The sequence below is a fragment of the Oryzias latipes genome, chromosome 24 (assembly GCF_053564925.1).
Source record: "Oryzias latipes strain Hd-rR chromosome 24, Olatipes_Hd-rR_3.1".
Taxonomy (NCBI): domain Eukaryota; kingdom Metazoa; phylum Chordata; class Actinopteri; order Beloniformes; family Adrianichthyidae; genus Oryzias; species Oryzias latipes.
In genome coordinates, this window is record NC_136260.1 from 19,034,666 (window position 1) to 19,058,283 (window position 23,618).

The 23,618-nt window shown below is 39.7% G+C and overlaps 2 protein-coding genes across 8 annotated transcripts; one reads left to right on the forward strand and one right to left on the reverse strand.

The window, feature by feature from the left end:
• Positions 1–134: 134 nt before the first annotated feature.
• Positions 135–7,807, reverse strand: taf1a (TATA box binding protein (TBP)-associated factor, RNA polymerase I, A). Of its 2 annotated transcripts, none has more exons than XM_078942643.1 (11): positions 7,667–7,807; positions 4,824–4,990; positions 4,361–4,524; positions 4,175–4,288; positions 3,895–4,093; positions 3,665–3,783; positions 3,319–3,477; positions 2,141–2,207; positions 1,906–2,029; positions 1,677–1,831; positions 135–921 (listed from the first exon to the last, which is right to left on the reverse strand). In XM_078942643.1, the coding sequence occupies exons 2-11, from the start codon at positions 4,960–4,962 to the stop codon at positions 875–877; spliced, it is 1,287 nt and encodes a 428-aa protein (XP_078798769.1). In that variant the 5' UTR covers positions 4,963–4,990; positions 7,667–7,807; the 3' UTR covers positions 135–874. The 2 variants fall into 2 exon arrangements, with proteins under 2 accessions (XP_078798769.1, XP_004083604.1); XM_004083556.5 differs by lacking the exon at positions 7,667–7,807 and adding an exon at positions 6,603–6,849.
• Positions 7,585–23,603, forward strand: mia3 (MIA SH3 domain ER export factor 3). Of its 6 annotated transcripts, XM_023953058.2 has the most exons (29): positions 7,798–7,931; positions 8,937–9,070; positions 9,156–9,242; positions 9,328–11,344; positions 11,897–12,015; positions 12,076–12,541; positions 12,955–13,088; positions 15,287–15,418; positions 15,571–15,592; positions 15,681–15,769; positions 15,851–15,928; positions 16,007–16,117; positions 16,218–16,289; positions 16,371–16,475; positions 16,568–16,690; positions 16,768–16,855; positions 16,964–17,016; positions 17,090–17,180; positions 17,272–17,410; positions 17,553–17,715; positions 18,557–18,592; positions 18,675–18,742; positions 18,949–19,034; positions 19,238–19,351; positions 21,005–21,067; positions 21,139–21,185; positions 21,267–21,335; positions 21,978–22,356; positions 22,895–23,603. In XM_023953058.2, exons 1-29 carry the CDS (start codon positions 7,808–7,810, stop codon positions 23,107–23,109), a joined length of 5,424 nt encoding a protein of 1,807 aa, XP_023808826.1. In that variant the 5' UTR covers positions 7,798–7,807; the 3' UTR covers positions 23,110–23,603. The 6 variants fall into 6 exon arrangements, with proteins under 6 accessions (XP_078798767.1, XP_023808826.1, XP_023808825.1 ...); XM_078942641.1 differs by lacking the exon at positions 7,798–7,931 and adding an exon at positions 7,585–7,662 and having other exon boundaries at positions 11,897–12,541; XM_023953057.2 differs by having other exon boundaries at positions 11,897–12,541.
• The last annotated feature ends 15 nt before the right edge of the window (positions 23,604–23,618 follow it).

Below are 23,618 nucleotides of genomic sequence, written 5' to 3' on the forward strand. Positions count from 1 at the left end.
AGGAAGCAGCAAAAGGCTCTGTGGACACTTTCTATTGTTTCTGACTCCCTGAGATCTAAACAGGCGATTATTTAACCTCCTAAAGACAGAGGAAAATTGCAAGGAGGAAAATGAAAGCCAAAATGAGCCGCGTCTCTTCCTCAACAAGCTTTATTTAAAAAGAATTTTAATTTGTAGAATGAAAACCATTTAGCTGCATTGATGGCTTAAACCTAAGGAGGATGCAAAGCAAATAAAATACCTAAAACATCACAAGCAGGACACACAGGACTGTTAAACGCAATAAACCAGCTCCTGGCTGCTCCATCCCTTCATGTCCCCGCATTTTACATTTTCAAACATGTGTTGTGCGGCCCCAGCCCCCATCTCCGCCAGCTGCTCCTGTGACAGGACAAGCTTTGGGCTCTGGTTTATGCAATAACTGCAGGGCAGCTCAAGCAGCACCGACATGTTCACTTATCAAACTGGGAAGCAGCTGGATGAGAAAAAGACAGGATTGAAGTGTTTGGAAGTCAGGACTGTGCTTTGCAAGGAAAAATATTCTTACATCATGTTTTAATAAGCAAACAGAAAAAGATCTTTTTTTTTCTAAAGTGATTCTGCACCAGAGGCAGTTTAATTTAAAAAAACATTCCAATAATCAGTAAGGTTTGTCTGTGGGTATCAGCTTTCATTAAAATGTTGACTGAAGTCATGAACAGGCTTTTCTGGCTGCAAAGTCCCAATAAAACATGAAGCAAGATCTCCACATAGTGGTGAAAACTGACGGCACAAATGGTTCCCAATCCCCCTGCTTTATTACTGTAATAAACGTGCCAAAGAAAAGCATCATTTATGGATATTTTCAGGCTTTTCAGGTAGTCTTTATTTTAGATTATTCTTGACAGCTTTCCAGCTCCACAGAGTACTTGAGAGTTCGGTCTAAAAAGAAAAAGAAAAGCAAAATATTACAAAATAAGCTCAACAGCATTAACTTTTTACTCTTTAAAATCCAAACACGTCAACAGTTGCACCTTTCATTTTGGAGTTTTGTTGTAAGACAGACTTATTATTTATTTGTTGGGCTTTCTTTGGACAAAAATTGTGTTTTTAGTGTTTTTAACATTTTTCTGATGATGGAGGACGTGTATAAACAAAATGAAGGTCAAATTTACAATTCTGAGTATTTCTTTATTCAAATCATTGTGATGCTTGCGTGAGTGTAAAACAGAGAGCTCTCTGCAATGGGGAGGGGAAGGGGGGCGGGGGGCTTAACACCAAATGTCCCACCCACAACTCAGAGGCAATTTTCTAATGAACTCCTGCCGCTCTGTAGAAACTATGTCCTGGAAAACAACACAGGTTTTTTTATTTTAGCTAAAAAATAGCATCATTGTAATTAAAAGACCACTGGGAATACTTTGAAATTAGATCAAAAGATGTTTGGAGTGGGACTTTCTAGTACAGATGTGTAAACAGCTGCAGCTTTTATTTTAATTTGATTGTAAGACAGACATTTATTTTCTTGGGCCTTTTGCGTTTTGAAGGTAGTCAGCTTTCTAAAAGTGGGAATTGGATTTGTTCTGAAAGTCTACAAACTATTAAAAACAAAATGCAAAAAAGCTGCTCTTACTGACAAAACAAACGGTGCAGTGCTGCAAAAGTGTATTATCAGTTGATCCTTTAAAAACACATACCTGGACAAAGGACTGAAATCAGAGATGCCTTTACTTTCAGAAGTTCTGGGTTCTCCTCAGAGTCCTTCATGGCATGGAATTTTGTGTAGTGCAGCGCAGGCCACCATTCCTTTCTCACAGCCATCTTCTCCTCGATGAAGCTTTTCCAGTCTTCTCTGTCACAACAAACGTACCAACAGAAGCTTTAAATCAGAAACGCATCTGAATTATCCCCCCACGTCACACATACCCCGTCTGCAGATTCTGGATGCTGTTCTGCAAACATTTCCACACATCCAGGTTGCTCCTCCAGCAGGCAAAGTCCAGCATGTCCAAAACGACCTCCACAGCTTTCTGGTGATCTTTCTTACTCCCTCGAATCAAACACATTGATAACTTAAGCTATGGCAAAATAAAATGACAAAAATATTCAGAGTAGTTAGCATTTTATTTGGCTAAAACTGAAGAAAAAATACCGTTATTACCTGACTGAAGCAGAAGAGAGAAGTACTCCAACATCAACTCGTGGCTTGGAACCAAAAAATGTAGGGTCTATGGAATTTTTAAAACTGCTTTTAGATTAAGACAAAATGATCGAGCGCAATAGAAGCAGAGAACACCTTCTAAAGTTCTCTATGGCTTAAACAAAAAATAAATCCAAAAAGTACTGTTAAAAAATATTAGTAGTAAAGCAACATTCAAATAAGACCAAGTGCAATAATAATTTAAAACAATACGAAATAATAAAGTAACTTGTGGAAAAACAAGAATGTGGCAAAGTTTTTAAATTTAAATTTAACAGAGAAGTGTAAGACGGCGTATTATAAAGTCGTAACATTTGGGGGAACAAGTCTACATTTTACGAGAATAAAATCATTAATCTGAAAAGTTGTGCTTTTACAAGGAAAAGGTGTTCAAAAATGTGTTGTGTTTCAAAAATCCTGTTGTAATTTCATGAAAATGGATGGAAAATGGATTCTGTGGCTGACTTGGTTTGTGGTAAAATACACATATATTAGACCTGCACAATATACCGCAAATTTATCGTTATCGCAACATCAAGCTGTGCAATATGCATACCGCAAAAGACGGCAAAAATCGCAATAAATGATTACCTTAAGTTTGCTAAAACAAACTCATGGCAGCTTGAAATATTGAACAATTGAAATAAATCCCTTTATGCATTTAACCAATCGGAAGGACCCGTTTACGTTGTTGATCAATCAGATGAGCCCTTTTATGTTTGATGTTTGCCTCCTATGTCGACAAGGGTCATTTGGAGTAGAATTTTTAAACTGTTGCAGTGAAATGGAAATTATGTTTTTGGTTGTTTTGCTATTTGTTTATATACCGCAAATTATATCGTTATCGCAATATTAATCACCAATATTGCATATCGCGAGTTTTCCTCATATCGTGCAGCCCTAACATATATATTTGTTAAATGGGTTTGGTTCTTGTTGGTTAATACTAAAAAATATTTGTAAAATATAATTTAAAAGAAAGACAGAATTGATCATTTCTGAACTGTAAAATATTATCATAAAAATCTTTATTATTAAAAATGGTTATTTCTATTAAGCTCTATAACCTGCCATAAAGGATGTACAGTACAGTCAAAGGCAATGACTATGTCAACTAGACTGGTCACTCTCAGCGTTACCTTTAACACTCTTTTCAGTTTCTTTTGCGAAGCATCGTGCCGCTTCAAATATTGATACAAAAAGACGTGCGCATTAGGATTGGGTGGGAAGCTGTCGTCATACGCGTATTTATTTAGGACTTCCAGAGCCTCCTCTTGATCCTCTTTGAACTCCAGCATCTGCATCGAAAAAAGATCAAAAGACTCTTTGGTTAATTGATGCTCTTTGATTAAGACAAAGCAGAGCAGGTCACTGGCTTCACATTAAAGCCAGCTTCTTTGGTGTGTGGCAGAAGGAAGAAGGAGAGCGGCAGAAGGGCTCCTGGATTTTTTTAATCGATTCATCTAAAAATAAAGGAGTACTTACCGTAACATAACTCAAGATGAAAGGATCCCAAACACCTGGGTTACTTAAAATCTCCTTAAGATTAATCGAGGCTTGTCGATAGTAATTCTGCATGCCTTGGCTGTCAGATTCAAAGGAATCTAAAGAGAATAAAAGCAAAAACTAAGTGATAACGTTGGCATTGCTGCAGTGTCCCCGATTTGCCTGTAGGTGTCAGTATAACACCAAAAAAAGGGTTCTTGCAGCCTCACCGTTTCCTGACAGCATGGATTTTTTCTCATTCCAGATGATGTAATCCAACAAACTCCTGTAGGCCTGAATCAGTTTAGTCATCTGATACTGGGATGTGGTCTCCTTCCCATGCCTCCAGCTTTCAGCTTCAGACAGTTTCTGTTTAGCAGCTTCTATCTGACCATGAAGCATTAAGTGGAATGAATGTTCCAGAGAAATCTAAAAAAAAAGAAGAAGAAAATTGCAGAATTTAGAGGAAAAATTATGTTCAAAAGAGGACAAGGGCTCGTTTTAACACACCTTTAGATAATGTTTAAATCCTGAATGCTTCATCCGTTCATATATGACATTGTAGTCATCCATCGTAGATTTGGGATGATGGTGAAGGATCTCAGTGCTGATTCTCCAAACAAGCTACAAGAAGATATTAAATTTACCTTCTTTTTAAGATACACACATTTGGTGAAGACGCAAAAGCAAACTTGCCTCTTTGTATTGCTGTGCTGTGAGATTAACTCTGTCCTCTAATATTTGTGCATAGCTGGCCATGTACTCTGCTGCCTCCAGCCACCTGTGATGAAGCATGGCTTCTCTGATGTACTCCAGGCACAGTCTGACGCTCTGGTGAAATCCATTTTCGTGCAGAGTCTCTGAAATTATTTAAGTAAAACTTACAAATTAATGAGTTCCAAACAAAAATATCATTTTTTGGCTAATGTAGAATAATTCAGCCAATTAGGGTTTGTTTATTATTGCAATAAAATGTAGATGACATATGTTTTCATGATAAGTATAATCTTTTCAGTGATTTCTGAAGATGTTTACTTAAAAAATACCGTTTTAATGACAATCTGTATGGTGTTATCTGACATATGCTCATAAACCCATATTTTTTTAAAGAGAATTAGAGGGGAAAACGCACTTTTATGGAATATAAAGTGTGTCTTACTTTGACAAATTGGTTGGATCAAATCTAACTTGAATGAGCTTCCTTCTTTTCTAGAGCTGTTGTCACAGGAGTCATCAGCATCATCATCATCATTCTCCATGTCTTCACGAGGGTTCAGTTCTTTCTCCAGGTCGTCCATGTTTGGCTAAAAGTTATGGCTCTTCAACCTACGAGGAGAAAAACAATGAGAGACAGTAAAGCAAAAAGTAGCAAACAGGTCCTTTGACATTACAATTTTTCTGTTTTATGAACATTTTAAAAATCACAAAGATGCTCTTCTAGAACTAAATAACGTGTCACTTATGACCAACTGTCTGCAGATTTTTAGGTGTACAACACAATCATAACTACAGGGGTTGACATAGCCCAGAAATTTGCACTGGCCCACAGGGCCAGTAGTTTTTGAAACTTACTGGCCCTGCCTGAAAGTTACTGGCCCGACACCGCGCATAGCGGGACCCGCCGCTCCGCAGGTGCTTGCAACTTTAGGGGGGTCCGGGGGCATGCCCCCCCGGAAACTTTTAATATGGTGCAATTTGGTGCATTCTGGTGACATCACTTATTTCTACACTTTTCAATGACTGAAAATAGACCATATCAAACTTAAATCTGCTCTAGTCTGTTTCAGATGTTTTGAAGAGAGCACTGCAGTGTAGTAGGTAACACTAGTTCAGAAGTTTTCATGGTGCTTCTAACGGCAAATATCACAATAAATCATAAACCTTAAATGTGTTAAAACAATCTAATGGCAGCTTGAACCATTTAACGAATCAAGTAAATCCCTTAATGCATTTGACCAATCGGATGGACGCCTTCACATTGTTGACCAATCAGATGGAGCCCTGTTATGTTAGATGTTTGTAACCTATGTCAACGTGGGTCATTTGGAGTATAATTTTTAAACTGGGAATGGTTATTTGGTTATTTTTCTGTTTGTTTATATACCGCAAATTATATCGTTATCGCAATTTTAATCTCTGATATCGCATATCGCGAGTTTTCCTCATATTGTGCAGGTCTAACTGAGATCATTCAGCTAACTAGAAATACTTACTGCTTACAGTAAGTATTTCTACTTTAAGTAAAATTAAGTAGTTTAACATTCTACTGCATTTGAGTCTGAGATTCAGGTATTTGGAGTTGCCTTTGATTCTTTGACATTCAGCTTAAAGCTTAGTGCATACAGTTTCATCTTCAATGCATTCATTAAATATCTTGCTGTCCATAGTACTAATTCCACCCATTACTCCATCTAACATATTCCTATCTATTCCTGCCATGTCTTCCACATCTCTGACATGCTTCAGTCTCTCTTCAGTGACGGTGTCGGATTTATAATCAAATGTAATAATAACCCACTGGCTTGTGCCTTCGTTGTTGCTGTTTAACATTGTTTTGTATTGAATTGTTACATTCAATAAAGTTTGAAAAAAAAAGTAGTGAGCGCGTGCCGCGTGGTGCTCCGCAGTGAAAGCCGCGCGCGCGCAGGCGGGAGAGAAGGAGAAGTGATCAAAGGTTTCCCATAGAAACCTTTGAAGTCTGAACACAGGACTAGCAGAAAAACTAAATTATGAAGACGAGGTAAATCTACACGTTTTCGCAAAATTTACTTTATTGAAAAAGGTGAAGAATATATAAACAGTTAGATATTTTAGTGGCCCGAGCGGACAAGTGAAAAGTAAAGTCTTGTGGTCCGCACTGCTCGAAAAACAGGACCGGGCCAGCGGACAAATGGCTATGTCGAGCCCTGAACTAGTAGCTGACATTTGATTTGCTTACCTGGCCAGACTAGCCCCACTGAGGCTCACTGTGTTGAAGTTACCCTACTCGAAAATAAGCGTCAAATTAGGATGAAATTAAGGTCTTATCTTACGGAAATAGGTTTTACCTAAATGGTGTCTAAATAAAAGAGTATGCTTGGCACTAAATTGATATTTCTGATTTAAATAACAAAAAAAAACGTAATTCTTGCTACACATGTGAGATGTTTGTAGCCACCACACTTCCGGTGCAGCTCAGGAAGTAGATTGTGAATCTGTCTTGCTATTGGCTGAATCAACCCAAGGAGGCGGGGCGGAGCAGGGGGTTTCCTCCACGTGACTTTTCACGGTCTCAGAGTTCCTTACTTAATCAATAATAATAAACTACTTACTAAAATATAAGGCAAAGAAAGAGCCAAAATTGTAACTACTGCAAAAAGATTTGCCAAATATTTTTTTTGAAGAAGTAAATGGGCTTCGATCTCTTTTTCCCTCTTCTCTCTTCGGAAATACAGTAGTGTGTACTTGTTGACAGTATTTGTAAATGTATCCACTACTTGTGCTAAGAGCAAAAAATGCATTTTAAATCACAAAGTAAGAAAGCTACAGTGTTAGCAAGATTTATTTATTCTCTCAAAACCTATTTTTTATTTTAGTCAATGTTTTGTTTTACTGAAATTTTTATTATTTTGAAATTGAAGAAACATATACATGTAAGTTTTCTAAAAAAAAATAAATAAAACTAATATTAATAGAACACGTAAAAATTATTTTGAGTTGATATTTTTACAATGTCACGGTATGAAGCTTATTTTTAACCATGTCATTTTTTAAACCTAGTAGTAATTATTTATCTTTACTTTCAATATAAGGAAGTCTTCTACAATGTTTTTCAGTGAGTTATTTTACTATTTCCTCGTAATTGCGTTACTTTTGCTCAGAAAATAATGTTCAGTGGTTTGTTATTGGAGCTAAGTGAGTAATTTGAATGTGGCCACACACACAAACACATTAGAGAATGAGGTCGTGCTTTCCAGTCTTCGTGTTTATTCTGGTGTGGACCTGAGGCTGATTCTCAGGTACCTGAATCCGCCTCATCCATCGATGCGAACCCGTCCGGGCCTCCACCCAGCCGGATCTTAACTGCTGACGTGTCAGCTCCTGCGTCCCACTGCTCATGCTCCGGCGGCGGCGGAGTCAAGTCCGGCTACACTAACTGCCAACATGGCAGCAAAACATTTTTACCGTCTAGGCTTTTTATTATTAGTTTTATTTTATTTAATACCAACTGCAGCCTTGGAGAGGAGATTCTCTGACTTTAAAAGATGCGCAGACGAGGAGTGCAGCAGTAAGTTTGCCTGCAGAGCTGGGGAGGGACGCGGCTTCATGGATGCGGCGTTCCCTTCCGTTGATCCTGATACGGGAGCTAGCCATAAACCACGGCTTATCTCTTGACCTGTTGCCCGTCGATACTCGCGACCTTGACTCTGGTCTTGTTATGGTGGAAGGATGCTCAGATACAGCGGGGTAGTCGATGCTAACCTCAGCTAAACGGGGGAATAGCAGGGCCAAACTGCCCGGCAGCCCCGGCCTGCCTATGGAGGGAAAGGCGAAAGCTATTGATAGCTAAAAGAAAGTTAGCTACCGGTCTGACCAGACAAGACAGTGGTGAAAGAAAAGATAATAATAAAAAAAACCAACACAAAAATGATCAAAATCAATTTACTTTTGTTCTCTTATCTAAATCTTATCTGGTTTTCTGCGTCTTTTGTTACAAACATTCCTTGTTTATGTTATTAGCTTAGCAGATACAGGATTTTAGTGACTCTCCAGGCAAGAAATTATGTATCTTTTTTTTAAGCATCTTCAACCCACAAATCTGTGATTATTGACTGAAATGCATACTTACTTATCAGTAAAATACAACCTGCAGCTATCAACAATAAAGGCATTCGTTTTGTTATTTATCAATTACATTTTATTCATTTTCTTGTTTTGTTGTGGAATTTATTTTGAAGGTATTTTATACTTACCTTTTTCCACTTCTAAATGACTGACAATTACTGTTTTAGTATTTATTTGAATAGGAAAAATAAGCAAATTGATATCAACAATTTATTTCTGTTGTTTATCATCAACATTTTACTAATTTTCTTGTTTTTGTGCGCACTTTTATCTTGAAAGTGTTTTTAAACTATTTTCCCCACTTCTGAAAGACAACAATCACTGTTTTACAATTTATTCAAATAGGAAAATCAATTGTCCACATTTTTTAATGAAAAGACAGATTTCTGATTAGATGATTTTAAGATTTATGTAGTGAAAAAAATAAATTTCTGTTTTTCTCTCTCAGTGCTTCTCTGTCGGGGGAAAGCGGTTACAGATTTCTCAGGACCTGATTGTCGGTTCCTTTCCTTCAAAAAATCAGAAACTGTATTTGTTTATTACAAGTTATCAGGAAGGAGGGCTGACCTTTGGGCAGGAAGTGTAAGTATGCTTGAGGTTACATGCAAAACAATCGGTTTTGGATTTTTTGTTTCTGTCTAATTCTCAAATTGATTTCTTGTCCTAGATTGGAAGCAACTTTGGCTATTTTCCAAAAGACCTTCTTGCAGTAAACCACCTTTACACTGATAAAGAACTTGAAGTTCCCACAGAGGTATGGTGAAATAGAGCCTCCAAAATTATAATTATAGTAGCTAACAATATTTATGATTTTCTTCATGTCTTGTGGTTTTTTTTAGGAAACAGATTTTGTCTGTTTTGAAACAGGATATGATAAGTTTGAAACCTATGACATAGATAAATTGTTAGGTTTCTCTGCAGAAATAAAGAATGTTGAATATAATGCAACTTCTGATCAAATCCACGAAGAAGATGTTGCTCAGAAGGAAATGCAGCCTTCAGAAGACTTGGTGGAAATCAAAAAGGAGCCAGAGCACCACAGCACCACAGAAGTCATCAGAAACACAGAAGTACCACAAGAAGTATTGACGTCTTTACCACAACTGGACACATTTACTGAGTCCACGTTAAGGGCTGATGTAGAGTCTAATTCAGAGTTGGTGCCAAATGCTACTGAAAGGAACAACTTTGCCCTTGAGCCTTCTCAAGAAAATGAAACCAAAGATTTGTCCACTAAAGCAGAAGTGGAGTCTGTGCCTGAAGAGGAAGTTGTTGACAAACCAGCATCTGTGTCCGAAACGGTGCAGATCCCTGAGTTAAAAACTACCCTCGGTACAACTTTTGACGCAGTGACTTCTGATGACGAGACCACCAATAAGGTTACCCCTCATGTAGAGGAGGACACTGAAGATGTTGATGATCCTCCAGAAGAGGTCATAGAAGATCAAAAAGAAACCCCTCTGCTGTCTTTCTCAGAGGAGACGGTGGCCACTCCAGCCCCAGAGACTGTTACGGAGCCTACAGCCCAGATAGATGACCCAACTCCAACACCGGAGAAAAACATGTGGACATCACTTGGAGATGCTGTGTTTTCAGCTGTCACTGGTGTGGAAACTACATCTGAAGATGTGGATTCAGAGGAAGAAGATGATGAGGAAGAGGCTGTAGAAACCCTACAAAGTTTTAAGGAAAAAGAACCACCTTCACCAGAATCCCAAAACAATCCAGAGCACATGGAGCCAATGCCTGATTCTTTTCCTGAGTCCAAACTGTTGAATCTGGGCGAAATTAGCAGCGATTCTAATAATCTATTGTCTGAGAAGGATGAGGAGAGACGGGCTGAAGTAGAAGAACCACCAGAGGAACCTGCACATCATCAAATGGTCAATCAAGTGTTGGGAGAAGATGTTTTCAGCAGCACAGATGTTGAAAAGCATAATATTGAGCTTACTAAACCGATTGAAGACGAAAATGAAGTTTCAACGCATCCAGAGAACGAATCAAATGTTCAAGACCGTGTTACAGACCAGGTTCCACTTGGTACTTCAATCGAAAGCAACACTGTGAATGATCAAGAGTCAGTCGACCCAAAACACGAGAAGGATCTAGAAGTTCCTACTGACGGAGGGGAATATAACGACTCCAATGTTCAAGGTCACAATGTCGTTAGTGACACATCACCTGATCGCAGAGAAGATCAGTCAGTGATGGATGAGGAAATTAATAGCAGTTCTGCAGAATTAGCTGCAGAAAAACCAGAGACCCACAAGCAGCAAGATGAAGATAAAAACCAACCAGAGACTGAAGAAACTGAGGAGGAACAGCTACTCGAGGACGAAAATGCACTTTCCTTCTCACACATGAACGGAGGACCCTCAGACGAACCGTCACCTGAAACAACAGAGTCCCTTGTGTCAACTCCAGAACCAGAATACAGTGAAAGCATCATGAGACTTACGTTGCTGAGAGAACACTTCACTGAGGACAAATTGGAGCGCCTACACAAACTTCTGGGTCTTAAAAATCTCTTCAAAGTGGAAGCCATGTTCTCTGATCTGGACACAGAGTTGCAGGCGACCCGCTTGTCCGACGGTGGCACCACACAGGACATCGAAAATGTCCTGGAGAACATCCTGGAAGCATCTGAGAATTCCATCTTGGATGAGATTGAGAAGATGATGGATAACCGAGACAAAGAGCGAGACCAGAACATCCACGTGGACCCAGACAGTTTCGATGAGGAGGCTGAGCTGTTGGATGATTTTCAGGAGCTTGCTTTTAGCCTGCGACAAAAGTACTCAACAGTGAGTGACAGCACGCCTTTAGCGGACGAAAAGCCACCAGCCAACAATCGGGGTAAGATTTATTTATTTTATTTTTTTAATTAAAATGTTATCAGTGTCTTGATGTTGTCCACTTTGCTCAATAGGATTTAATCTGAAGTTCAATCATTACTGGTTTCACAGAAAAGTGCAAAATATTGCATTTAATTCTAATGAAAATGTAAAGGGAATGTCGATTTTAATTCAGAATGATGTTTAGTTTCTAGAAATATGCTGAGAATTGTTTTGTTCCTGAAATGACCTGCTGGATTTGGCTCTTCTCTGTCAGCAATGTTTAGTTCTCATTCGTCCTTTCAAGTGTAATCCACTTTTATTTGTCTGAAACCTTGTGTGCAGACTCACAAAATAGGATATTCATTCATAGAAAGCCTCTTAAATTTAATTCCATGTTAGCTATTGAGATATTTATCAGAAGACCAAAGAACCACATGGCCATTGCTGCATTAGGATCAGGTGTAAGAAAAATAAAGTTTTAGTTGTTGGTCCAGTTTTTTGGCAAAGCAATAGTTGTCCAACATTTTCTCATGTTGCAGGTGTATCATGTATACGTATGTTTGCGTTACAGATGAACCACTGGTAAATACTGAAGAACCTATAGTCTATGTTGAGGAGAAAAAACCTGAAACCATGTCAGAGAGCTATCGAGACCCAACAGGCGCCCATCAAGAGGGTGTCCTGGTAAAGGCTGAAGAGAAGGAGGAGATCCCAGAAGAGGCTGAAGAGAAGGAAAACATCCCAGAAGAGGCTGAAGAGAAGGAGGACATCCCAGAAGAGGCTGAAGAGAAGGAGGAGATCCCAGAAGAGGCTGAAGAGAAGGAAAACATCCCAGAAGAGGCTGAAGAGAAGGAGAACATCCCAGAAGAGGCTGAAGAGAAGGAGAATATCCCAGAAGAGGCTGAAGAGAAGGAAGACATCTCAGTAAAGGATGAAGAGAAGGAGGACTCTCCAGTAAAGGATGAAAAGAAGGACATCCCAGAAGAGGTTAGAGAGAAGGACACTCCAATAAAGGCTGAAGAGAAGGAGGTCTTTGTGGAGGAGGTGATGGTTGTGTCAGACATTAGCTCAAAGGAGGACAGCGAACACTACAATGAAACCAAAGGCGATCTGCAGAGTTTCAGTCCGACGGATAAGATGCAGAGGGCCTCTCAAAACACTCTGGAAAGTCCTCCAGACGTGAGCCTCATACCTGAGCTTGAGCCTTCATTTACAGGTTGGTTCTCCTAAAACATTAGATGAAAAATGCTCATTTTGCGATGTCCGTTGGTCAGGGGTTCATCTCTGTTTGGGTTGATTGTCGCGTCTTTAAGCACAATGATGAACCCCACGCTATCTTCATTTTTAAGTCCAAATGAATTAAACATAAACTTAACAACTTGCATAAACAAGCAAAACATAAACGTTTGCTTAAAATTCACTTTTAATACGATAGTTGTGTTGCTACACAATGTAAAACTAATCTACAGTCATGCTGTAATGTCCATAGTTAAGTATTTTAACAGTACCAGGTAGTTGAGTTTTATTATTCTTGGGTTGTTTCAATTTCTAAAGAAATTCAGCGTTTTACTATTACTGTCTCTATTCATAAAAGATAAAAGTGTAAATAAATTATAAATGTTGTTTCAGAGGGATCCATGGAGACAGAAGAGCCAAAAGCAGAAAAACAAGAGGAAGGAGTGGGATCATTCACCACTGGAGTTGTTTTTGTAGGTGTCGTTGTCTCAGTAATCCGGAATAAAACTGAAGAGTGGACCACTGTGGTGAGTCTAGTAGTATTAAATTAACATAATAATAAATCCACTATATACACACGTTTTCCAGCTTTATTTTTTCTATGTCTCAATTTAATTTCTTCAAAAACTTTTAATATGATGACTCCAGGTTTCTTCAGACTTTATGAATGTCATAAGTAGAAATTACGTGGCTGTACTGTATTAAACATAGCGTGGGATAATGTCCTATTTCCTTGAAAGCATCACGTCTCTCATCAAACGTTGTCAGTGAAATGTCTGTTTTTTCGTGAACGCCCCACGCCCCTCCCCTTTGTTGCGTGTGCTTTCACGGTGAAGGCTAAAGTTCAACCAACACAGCCGGTGCTGAGCTGGCTCTAGCTGCTACACAGCGGGCCTCATTTTGACAGACCATCAAATAGCCGAGTCTGAGCTATAATTTCTTTTTCAACATGTTTTTATAATAATATTCATTATAGCAGCGGTTAGCCATCTTCAAGCTAAAAACGACGCTAAAATCCATTTTGTTTTGATATCGGTATTGAATGTCGGATCATCATCGACCGTTAGCAGATTTCTGTAATCAAATCTTGTTTACCACCTGTCAGCTAACATTCAACGATCTCTGCCACTTTCTGAGTAGTGTTGGTGTAGTGGCTGACGTTAGCATAACTCTCTGTATTATTTTGGTTCGCTAACCTGCTAGCAAGTCGGCCTCATTATTTGACAGCACCTATAAGCTCTTAATTTTTTATTATTTTTTTTTTTGTTTAAAAAAAAAAGATCATGGCCGCGGATACTTTTTCCCAGCAACCTGTAGCGGAACCAGATCACATGTATGTTTTGTTTGTAAATGCATTACAACGGGTGAGTAAAACCATTGTTTAAAGGAAAGGAAAAGAAAAGGACCATTTATCGCTGGCATTAATGTTATTGACTGTTGACGAGGTTTATTCTCCGCCTGTCTCAGACTAGACGATCAGCCCCTTAACATGCAGATGAATGAACAAAACGATGGTGCATTTAGCTGGAAATGTGTTGAAAGTGTCTGATTTCATCAGAACTGTCGTGTGTATTTAGTCCTGCTACTATAGTTCAAAGGTTTGTTTGTGGTTGAAACAAAGAGAACTGCTCTCCTTGTGAGCCAATAACTGTCCTAAGTTACTATTTTAGAAATTCTGATCTTTTTAGCCATTGCACATGCAGATAACCTAAACTGAACGTTATTTTTAGCAAGAATATATAGGCTGAAGCTGTCTAGATATGATCATCAGATTTTAGGGTTATGTTTTTATTTTGATTTAGATGTTGCACAAATTAAAGTCAAAATAACTTTTACTTCATTTTGTTTGGTTATGTGAAACTTTGCACATAACTAGTGATTTAAAGGTATATCTTTCATTAAGAGACTGTTGCATTAAACTTCTAGATTTTTTGTTTTGCCTGAAACCAATCAAGCTAAATAGGATGGATTTGATAAGTTGACTTCATTTCTGCAACATGTGGCTTTTTTATCACTGCATTGTGGCCCTTTGTTTTAAATGAATATTAGGTTTGCAGTCTGAGTTAATGTTTTAGTTAATTGCATTTTGTCCTTTATTTTTAGATTTTTAACATGTCAAACGGCTGAGCAAAATGATGGGAAAGGTTTAATCGACTGTCAGTGTTTTATTAGAAAAAGCGTAAAGCACATATTCTTATCTTCTCCTGCACAGTTACTCTCCAGAGTTACAGTTCTATAAGAAAATAATTGCTTTTACATGATAGATTAAAATAAATGTGGATTCTACATCAGTGTTCAGTTTTAATTCAAGTAAATCTGCTGTAGCAGGAGGATCTAATTTGTAATGGGGTGTGTTTTATTTTGAAACAAATCTGTATTTGTTGCTGTCAAAAGTAGGAAAATGGTTTTATATGGAAAAAATAAAGCACTTCTAAACTTTCTTAACGGTGAGGTGGGATTTTGCAGCTCTTGCTGGTGTTTATCATGGATGTTGCAGACCTCTGGTCTAGATCCTGTCATTTTTTTCTGCATTTTTTTCTTTACAGAACGGTAAAGCACATGGTTGTTTTATTGTGTGCGAATGCTTTAGGTGTATGATAATGGGGGGACCATTAAATTCTCATTTTGTTGAGCGGAGTTTGTTGTTGCTGCATGATTAAAAACTGGGTTTTCGGTCAAATGTTTGTTTGCTTTTGCTCCATTTTAATTTGTGCTCATTTTTCAGATCATCTCATTACTACCAGAAGAGTGGAAGCCGGGGGAAACGCTGTTTGGCTGTCCCTGGCAGGCTGTTGTTATCACAGCTTTGGTTGGAGTGCTGACCTTCACGATCTTCTTCTGGAGAACCATACTAGCAGTGAGTGTGATACAGCTGCCGAAATATGGGATGGCATCGTTTTTATTTGTTGGGGTTTTGACTCAGGAGTTTTACAGCTTATAAAGTCCCGTGACGCTTATTATAAATTCGCACAAGGTATTAAAATGTTTGTTTTTCTTTTTTCTTTTTAGGTGAAGAAAAGAGAATATCTATGTAAGTTTCCCTTTTTTCCCCACATTTATCACAAAATCTAAATATATAAGTCGTTTCTAAAGCAGTCATTTATGTTTTTAAATGAAAGTGGATGAACAGAAGCTCAAAGATCAAATTCAGGCTCTCAAAAAAGAGAAGACGGATGCTCTGGCTAAAATATCTGAGCTCCAGAAGCAAGTAAGTCACAACACAAATGCTAATATTTAATTAGGATTAGCATTGAAGTGTTAGAAATGTATGTTTCTTTGTTTTAATAAGGCCAAAGAATTTAAAGAACAACAGAAACAGACTAAAGAAACTTCTAGTTGCACGAAAAAAAAAGTGCAGGACTTGGAGGTGAGTAAATGGAAAGTTTTTTTACCTTTTTTTAAAAAAAAAATGCTTTTATTTATTAGATTTTTATTTTTTTTACAGGGCAAGGTTTCAGAAATGGAAAAACGTAATGAAAGACTTGCAGAAGAAAGAAAGAAATATGCAGAACTCCTCCAGGAAGAACGGACAACCAGTCTGCAAAATGAAACCAGGGTAACTGAACTCTTCAGAGTTGCTTTTTTTTAATCTCCCTTTGTGTTTCTGACTGTGCCTAATCATTTCATTTGATTATTTTTTTTTTGTTTTTTTAAAGATTGAAAAATTGGAGAAGTCAAACGAGAAGTTGCAAATTAGCAGGAAGAAGATTCAAGAAGCGCTCGCTAAGGTACTTTCCTTTTTTGTGCACATGATGGTTTTTACCCGGCCTTCAGTTTTGGGTTTGTGCTGAACCGTTTCTGTCCATTAGACTACCGTCCTCCTGGATGAAGTTAAGATTCGAGAAGATGCACGAAGCGCTCAGCACAAATGTGTGCAGAAAGAATATGCAGCATTGAAGGAAGAGAACAAAACTGTAAGATAAAAGTGGTTTTCTCTGGGGGTTTTTACCACCATAAATCAATGACTGGATGGGTTTCCCGGTCTTATTTCTGCTCTCCTTTTCAGCTCAAGGCTACTATTAAAAACTGGGAGGACAAACACAAGGAGCTGAATGAGAAGATCAAAGTCTACCAAAAGTCCCAAAAAGAACTGGAAGACTCTGTAGTGCTCAAAGATCATAACGTAGAGGTCGGTCTCATCATGTTGTCTGTGAAGTTAGATGTTAAAGTTTGGGTTAATAACGGATCCAAACCGTCTCCTTTCAGGTTCTGTCCCAGCTTCTGGCAGATCTAGATGCTTGTGATCCACAAAAAGGGGAGATTTCTGTTTTAGCCAATGGGGAGATGACAGCTGGTCAGTCCAACATTTAAGAACATGCAACATCCAATAAAAAAAAAAATCAAAATAAATCATTTTTTAAACTTACTAAAATCATGGTTTTGTGTTTACTTTTAATTACAGATAAGAAGACAGTTATAAAAAACAGAATCAAACAAATGTTGGATGTTTCCAGGGTAAGATTTTTCAGTTTAAAAGCTCAGAAGAGTTGCTGTGGAGCGAAGCTTTTATTTTGGTGTTTCCTCCCAGGTCCAGACCACTCTCACCGTCATTGAAGAGGAGCGAGATCGCTTCATGGCAAAACTCCTGAATGAAGAAAAGTCCAGGAAGGAGCTGGAAGGTCCGTCAGACAAAAAGGAATATAGCGAGGATGGTAAATGAGAGTCTCATCACTGATTGATTAATGTCACGGTAATGTTTTGTTTTATCAGAAAAGCACCAGGAGCTGGAACACACCATCGGAGCCCTAAAAAGCGATAAGAGCCACATTGAAAACCAGCTTAAGATCCTTAAGCAGAAAAATGAAATCATGGTTGAGATGTACCAGCAGAAAGAAAACGCTCTACAGCAGTAAGTGAGGCCTTCTGGCTCATCAGGAACCTCAACATCATGTCTCCTTTCTGATGTTTCATCATTTTTAGGTCGAATGGTAGAAGTTTTCAGCTGAATTGAGGTGTAAGGAGGCTGTTGCTTTTTTTGTTCTGTGTTACAGGAGGTTAACAAAGGAGGAACTGGAGCGCCGCAGCAAAGAGAATCTGCTAACGGAGGTGGGAGATAAAGCCCTGGAAGCAGAGGAGCAGGTCAAAGTCTTAAGACAGCGGATCAGCGAGATGGAGGAGCAGATGAAGAAGACGGAGCACGTCTACAAGGAGCAGGTAGGGTCTCCTGTAAGGCCACGGATCGGTACTTCAGCGAGTCACACATCAAACCACACTTTACTGGATGGATAAAATTATAATAACACCTATTTAATCACCATCATTATTATCATGAATGGGACTCGACAACATGATGGATAAAAAAGATTTTAAAGGAAAAAATGGAATATGTCACTTAAACCAATGTCAAAGGTGTATTTGTTAGTTTTCTCAGGAGGAAAGAAAACAAACAAATGTTGTCTTGGATTATTTTACAACTTTTTCATTCGATTTTTCTGACTACAGTTCCTAATGATGGATGACAAGAAGATAGTAAATCAACAATTAAATGGAACAACTGGGAAACACTCGGAGCCTTTTAATCTAAATTAACAGTGTTTCCAACAGGCATTTTTTAGAAACGGACTTCTTTCATCTTTTGTGGTAAAAACCAAAGAACTCCCAGACTTTAGGGACAGACGCGTTCCAGTACGACTCCTCTGCTATGCTAGCAGACCCCTTCATCCCTTGATCACAGCATTTTCCTGCTTTTAATTTCATATTCATTATATTTTTTAATTCAAACTGTCGACTATATTTAAAACAATCGTTTTTTCATAGCTTTCAGTTCTCTGAACCTCAGTCTCAATTTTTTCAACCACAAAAAACACTTTATTATTTTCATAGAATACGCAATCACTGAAACGGACGTCACAGCAATTTGTATCAGAATACTCGAATATTTGCGATCTGTTCCTAAATATTCGAGTATTCTGATACTCGTTAAGTTTGCTCGTAGTAAACAAACGGGGGAAAAATGTTGCTGAAGTTTAAACTTTGAATGTATTTTTGTTTGTAGATAAAAGAACAGGAAAACAAGACTCATTCCAACTGGGTATGTTTGCTTTTTTAAGGTTTTTAGGCTTTATTCCATGAAATCCAGCTGCCTGAAATATGTAAATGTTGTTATTTTCTAGGTGAACGCTCGGAATGCAGAGCGTGCTCTAAGTCAGGAGAAGATCGAATCATCCAAATTGCGAGAAAAGTGAGTCCTTGCAGAATTATTGCAGTTTATTTTCCTCAGAAACATTTTTATGTTGTTTTCTGGCCACTTGTTGTGCATTTTAGGACATTCTTGTGATTTAAAATCGAAACGATTCCTCATTGAAAAAAATATTTAGCTGATGAACCTAATCAGACTTCCGTTTCCTGAATGTTTGAGTTGTGTAACTTATGACTGTTTGTCCACAGACTTGCTGTTATCACCTCCCAGCTTAACGAACGCCGCGCTCCTCTCTTCAGGCCAAACTCGGGTCAGGCTGCAGGCCCCCGCCAAGGTAAAAAAAAAAAAAAATCCCATATGCGCCTCCTTTTTCTTCTTTTAGGACATTTGGGTTCCAGTGAACAGCAGGAGAGGATCTCTGCTGGTGTTTGCGTGAATGCATGTCGTTGTGTTTACGGGCCTTTTCTGCATGGACAGCCTGGAAATGAGGGGGGGGGGTGTTGTTCCTGCACTGAGGTGTTGGTTTGGTTGTAACAGGTGATTCTTATGGGCCCTCTCCTGTGAGTGGGGGTGCTCCATCCCCTCCTATAATGATCGAGGGCCCCAGGCGCCCTCCTTCTGCCCCAGTGGGGCGAAGAATTGATCCGTACGGTGAGTCCACGTGGATCCGTTCACCTACTTTCATCTGGACTTCATCTGTTCTGCACAACTTCCATCTCTTTTAATTTCTCCTCTTTCACTCCTGACTTTATTTATTTTTCTTTTCAGCTCTTTTCACCTCGATTCCCTCCTTTTCTTTGTGCTGGTGTTTGATTCCCGCTCTTGTTTTCTTCCTGGAACCTTTCGTTTTTTTTGCGTTTGCCCATCAGCAGATGTCCTTGTGGCAGAAGACTCCTGTTTGCGTATGAAGACAAAAGTTAGTTTTTAGGGATGCCCCGATCTGCTCGTGAGCATAAATTCTGCCCAATCACGTAGTTGTAGACTATTACAGCTGTTCTGTTAGTCTGTATCTCATGAACAGATGGCCACATTTTATTGTTGTACGGCACTAGTGGGAGCAGGAAACGCTCAAAAACAGTTTGGATAAGTCAGCAAGATATTCATAGATTCAGACCTCCGGGATCTACTCTTAAATAAGACATTCAAATGCATTTTAATAGAGAAAATATTAGGTTTTTGTTTCTTTTTAAATAGAATTAAACAGGGAGGGAGAGACGCAGCTGCCAAGGGATCGTCTACAAATTTCAAGCTCTGAGGAAGAGTGAAAAAATAAAATCAATAATGACTCAAAAACAGCTGAAACCTCTAAATGGTTACATTGATGTGAGCTGGTCATGAATACTCATCATCGTTTTCATGCTACAACTGTTATTTTGGAAGAAAATCATTTTTAATTTTTAATTTTTACAGACCTGCTCCAAAAAATGTGTTTTTGATGTTTTTAACATGTTCTTGCAGCATTTTTCTGATGATGGAGGAAATATGTAAAGAAAATGAAGATAAAAGCTGCGTTTGAGGTTTTTTTTACTCAAATTGTGCTGAATCAGGAGCAGATGTCAAAATGCAGTTTGGAAAAAAGCTTGTAGTTCTTAGGGACAAACGCCACCAGCTCCCTTCTCCACTTGCAGATAAATAGATCCAAGCTGCCGTCGCTTTCCTCGACCAATGTTGGTGGCCATTCATGCTGCACCGCGAATGTTAGGTTGGAGGTGTGAGGGGCTGTAAGTTTGCAGGAGAGCATGTAAACAAATGGGTAACGAGAAGTAGGGCGGGCTTGCTCTTCGCAAACGGTCCCGCCCACAACTCAGAGGTGAATTTCGATTGATTTCCTGCCGCTCAGCTGAAACTATGTCCAAGAAAACTACAGAAAAAAAAAGTTTTTGGCTAAAAATGGCATCATGTGGGAATAAATGAGAAAAAATGTAATTTTAAGTGTTAAATGATAAAATAAAAAAATAAAAATAGGGCACAACCTGGATCTGTTTATTAAATGTGTTCATTTTTTTAAGTTGTACCAAATATGGGATCAGGACTCTTTTTTTAGCCAATTCTCAAAATCAAATGACTGAATTGATTGGAGCCAAAAATATCTGATTGCGGCATCCCTATTTGTTTGTATTGTTTTATTTCATGCTAGTTTTTGTTTGCTGACAAAATATTGTTTTCTGAATGGCGTGAATGGCGTAACCTTTTTTCTGAGTAATCTGTATGTTTTCACTTGTTCTTTTCCCACTTATTGTCTTTAAGTTTGTTTCTAAAAAGTCTCTGTCTTGAAATGAATTTTCCCTTTCCTTCTTTTTCTAGGTCCTCGTCCTCCATCGGATCCACACGGTCGTTTCTCGGAGAGCAGACCCGCTCCTGGGATGGGTACGTCTCCTGCGCTCCTCGCCTCTCAGGTCTTCAAACTTCCCTCTCAATCGTTGCTTCTCTTCTTTCAGACATGGTGGGCCCTCGCAGCTCATCACCAGCACAGCTGGACTCATCCGTAAGTCTCCGTCCTCCGCTCTCTCTGATTGTAGACTCCGACTGTTCCTCGCCTCAGCTGTGTGTCCTTGCTCTGACGCAGACACAGCCAGTAGAAGCTCAGGTAGAAACAGACAGTCAGGCTGTGGCTTCCACAGAGAGTCCAGAGCCAGTGAGTATGCAGGCTGCCTGCTCCCGATACTTGGTGTGGAGGCATCTAGAAGCACTCTGTCCCTCACCACTACCCCCCCCCCCCCCCCCCCCCCCCCTCACCCCTGCCGGCGACACGGCACAATAATGGGCCTCTGTGGGCTGGTGTGGTGTTTGTTTGGTTTGGTTTACTCACACAGAAACAAAGCTTTGACCTGCAAAGTGTCTGGGTTTGTGTCACTTATCTTTAAACCAAATGCCGGTCTGTGGTTGGTGTGATCTGTAGCTCTGGCTGAAAACTGGTTTTGGGGATTCGTTTTCTTAACCCTTTAACACCGGCGACTTGAACATGACACTGGCTCCTTGACGTTCTGTAACTCTCCGACCGTTTACGCATAAATTAGGCGACTCTGATGTGGAGAAAAGCAGCTTAGCCATCGGAATCGCCTAGTTTACATAAGTTGCATCAACTGTTGTCCGCTTCAGAATCCACTGGAATTGCGTAAAAGAAGAGTTGAAGTGGAAGAGTTACAGTAGTTGAAAAAAATGTCGGGTGGCGCCAACGCTCCGGTGTTAAAGGGTTAATTAACCACCAAATTACCATTTGAATCCATCCCAAACGGTGGAAAAAGGTTGATTTTGATCTGTCTGTCTTCCTTTTTAGGGGCCTGGCTCCTTCATGGTATCACCCATCAGAGACTCGCCCGGTCCCATGGTTCCAGGACCGCCGCCCGGCCCCGGACCCTATGATCCACGTCTCCCTCCACCAGGGCCTTACAGGCCGCCACGACCGGGCCCGTACCAGTTCCCACCGGGGCCTTTCCCGCCAAATGTGCGCGGTCTTCCTCCCCCAGCCAATGGGCACCCAGGAAAACCCCTGCCTGGACCTATAGGGGGAGATTTTGGACCTCCGCCTGCCAATGGACACGCATACATGCCCAGAACGGGCCACGGGCCTGTGATGGATCCACGGGGTCCTCCACCTCCACACTTCCGTCCTCCACCACCACACCACCCGTTTGGACCAATGCCCCCACCACACGGTAAACCAAGGTTTTAACTTGTGTGCTTTCATTTTGAGGGGTTGGTAAACCTTTACACCACCTTCAGAAACGCGCATATAACCATCTACTTTCAATGAAAAGTCTGTGTAAACGCCTATAAATGCACGTTCATGCATCTCTATGCTTATTTTTAGGAGCCTTTTTGATCTCTACTTACGAAAAGAGCGTCCAATTAGACTGATTGTATGGACGTCATTCCCTCGTAGAAATGCCAACCGTTGTTGAAAATTGATCATGGGGAAGAAATGAATCATTTCCTCGACCGGAATTATGGCACAAAGTGTTTTTTCATACATCGGAATAGAGCTGTGAAAGAAAAAGTCTGAAAAAGAAAAAGACTTGCTCTGCTTTGGCATCAAGCCTCTTCCTACTGTAGGTGGTGGACGTGCGCTAGGATGGACGGTCTGATGTGAGCCCCATGGGCGTAAAAGCAGCTTTCCATCCTTCAGCTTCTGCTTCAGACATGATGAAACGACGAGCTGAACTCATGACTTTCCCTCTAAAATTATTTTTCCAGTTCTCCGCGGCCCGCTGGGACCTCGTCCTGACCTGCGGTTCCCAGGTCCCCGAGACGCGTACGGCCCCCCGATGGACCTGCCTCCCCACTCTGCCCCTGTTGGTGACTCTTACCCCCCCCAGAACTCGGCGGGGGCTCAGGGAGGCCCTGGACCGGGCCAGCAGGGGAAGCAGGAGCCCCCTCAGGACTCGAGGCCAGCATCGGTCCAACCTTGAGAAAAACCTTGAAAAAAAACGCCCCAGGAGAGGATTTAAACTCATCACCCCCCCCCCCAATAAAGAAAAAACTCTGAAATGCATCCAAGGTGCAGTCCAACATGGTGATTTTCATGTTTCTGTTAGACTTTACATTTCTTTATTAAAACAACGTCTTTAGGATGAAGAAAAATCGGCGTCTAAATTCATGACTTGAAGTTTGCCACTTGGAACCTTCTGTGCAATAACGTAGAATCTGTCCTTGAATGTGATGATCTTTACGGGGCATTCCTTTTTAGTTTTCTGTTGATTTTTTTGTTTTGTTTTTGTTTTTAAGGAGAAAACCAGTATTGGGTGGGTGGGGAAGGGGGGGTCCAGCTTCTAACATTTCAGGAAAACCAGTTTCCAAAAATGATTCCATCAGTGTAAACAGCAAACGTGTCGTTTTAAAGGAAAATGTATCACATATTTTACTACTTTGGTAGAAATTTTAATAAAGAATGTCAGATCTCTCAGTGTTCTGTTCTGAA

Bases quoted from the DNA above. Each gene is read 5' to 3' on its own strand.
- taf1a (XM_078942643.1), bottom strand. From the start codon at position 4,962: ATGGACGACCTGGAGAAAGAACTGAACCCTCGTGAAGACATGGAGAAT. The intron at 4,094-4,174 runs GTGTGTTAAAAC...CTTTTTTTTTAG, and splicing joins GATTTAAACATTATCTAAAG to ATTTCTCTGGAACATTCATT. The intron at 2,030-2,140 runs GTAATAACGGTA...GTTTGATTCGAG, and splicing joins CTCTCTTCTGCTTCAGTCAG to GGAGTAAGAAAGATCACCAG.
- mia3 (XM_023953057.2), top strand. From the start codon at position 7,808: ATGGCAGCAAAACATTTTTACCGTCTAGGCTTTTTATTATTAGTTTTA. The intron at 12,542-12,954 runs GTTGGTTCTCCT...ATGTTGTTTCAG, and splicing joins GCTTGAGCCTTCATTTACAG to AGGGATCCATGGAGACAGAA. The intron at 15,929-16,006 runs GTGAGTAAATGG...TTTTTTTTACAG, and splicing joins AAAAAGTGCAGGACTTGGAG to GGCAAGGTTTCAGAAATGGA.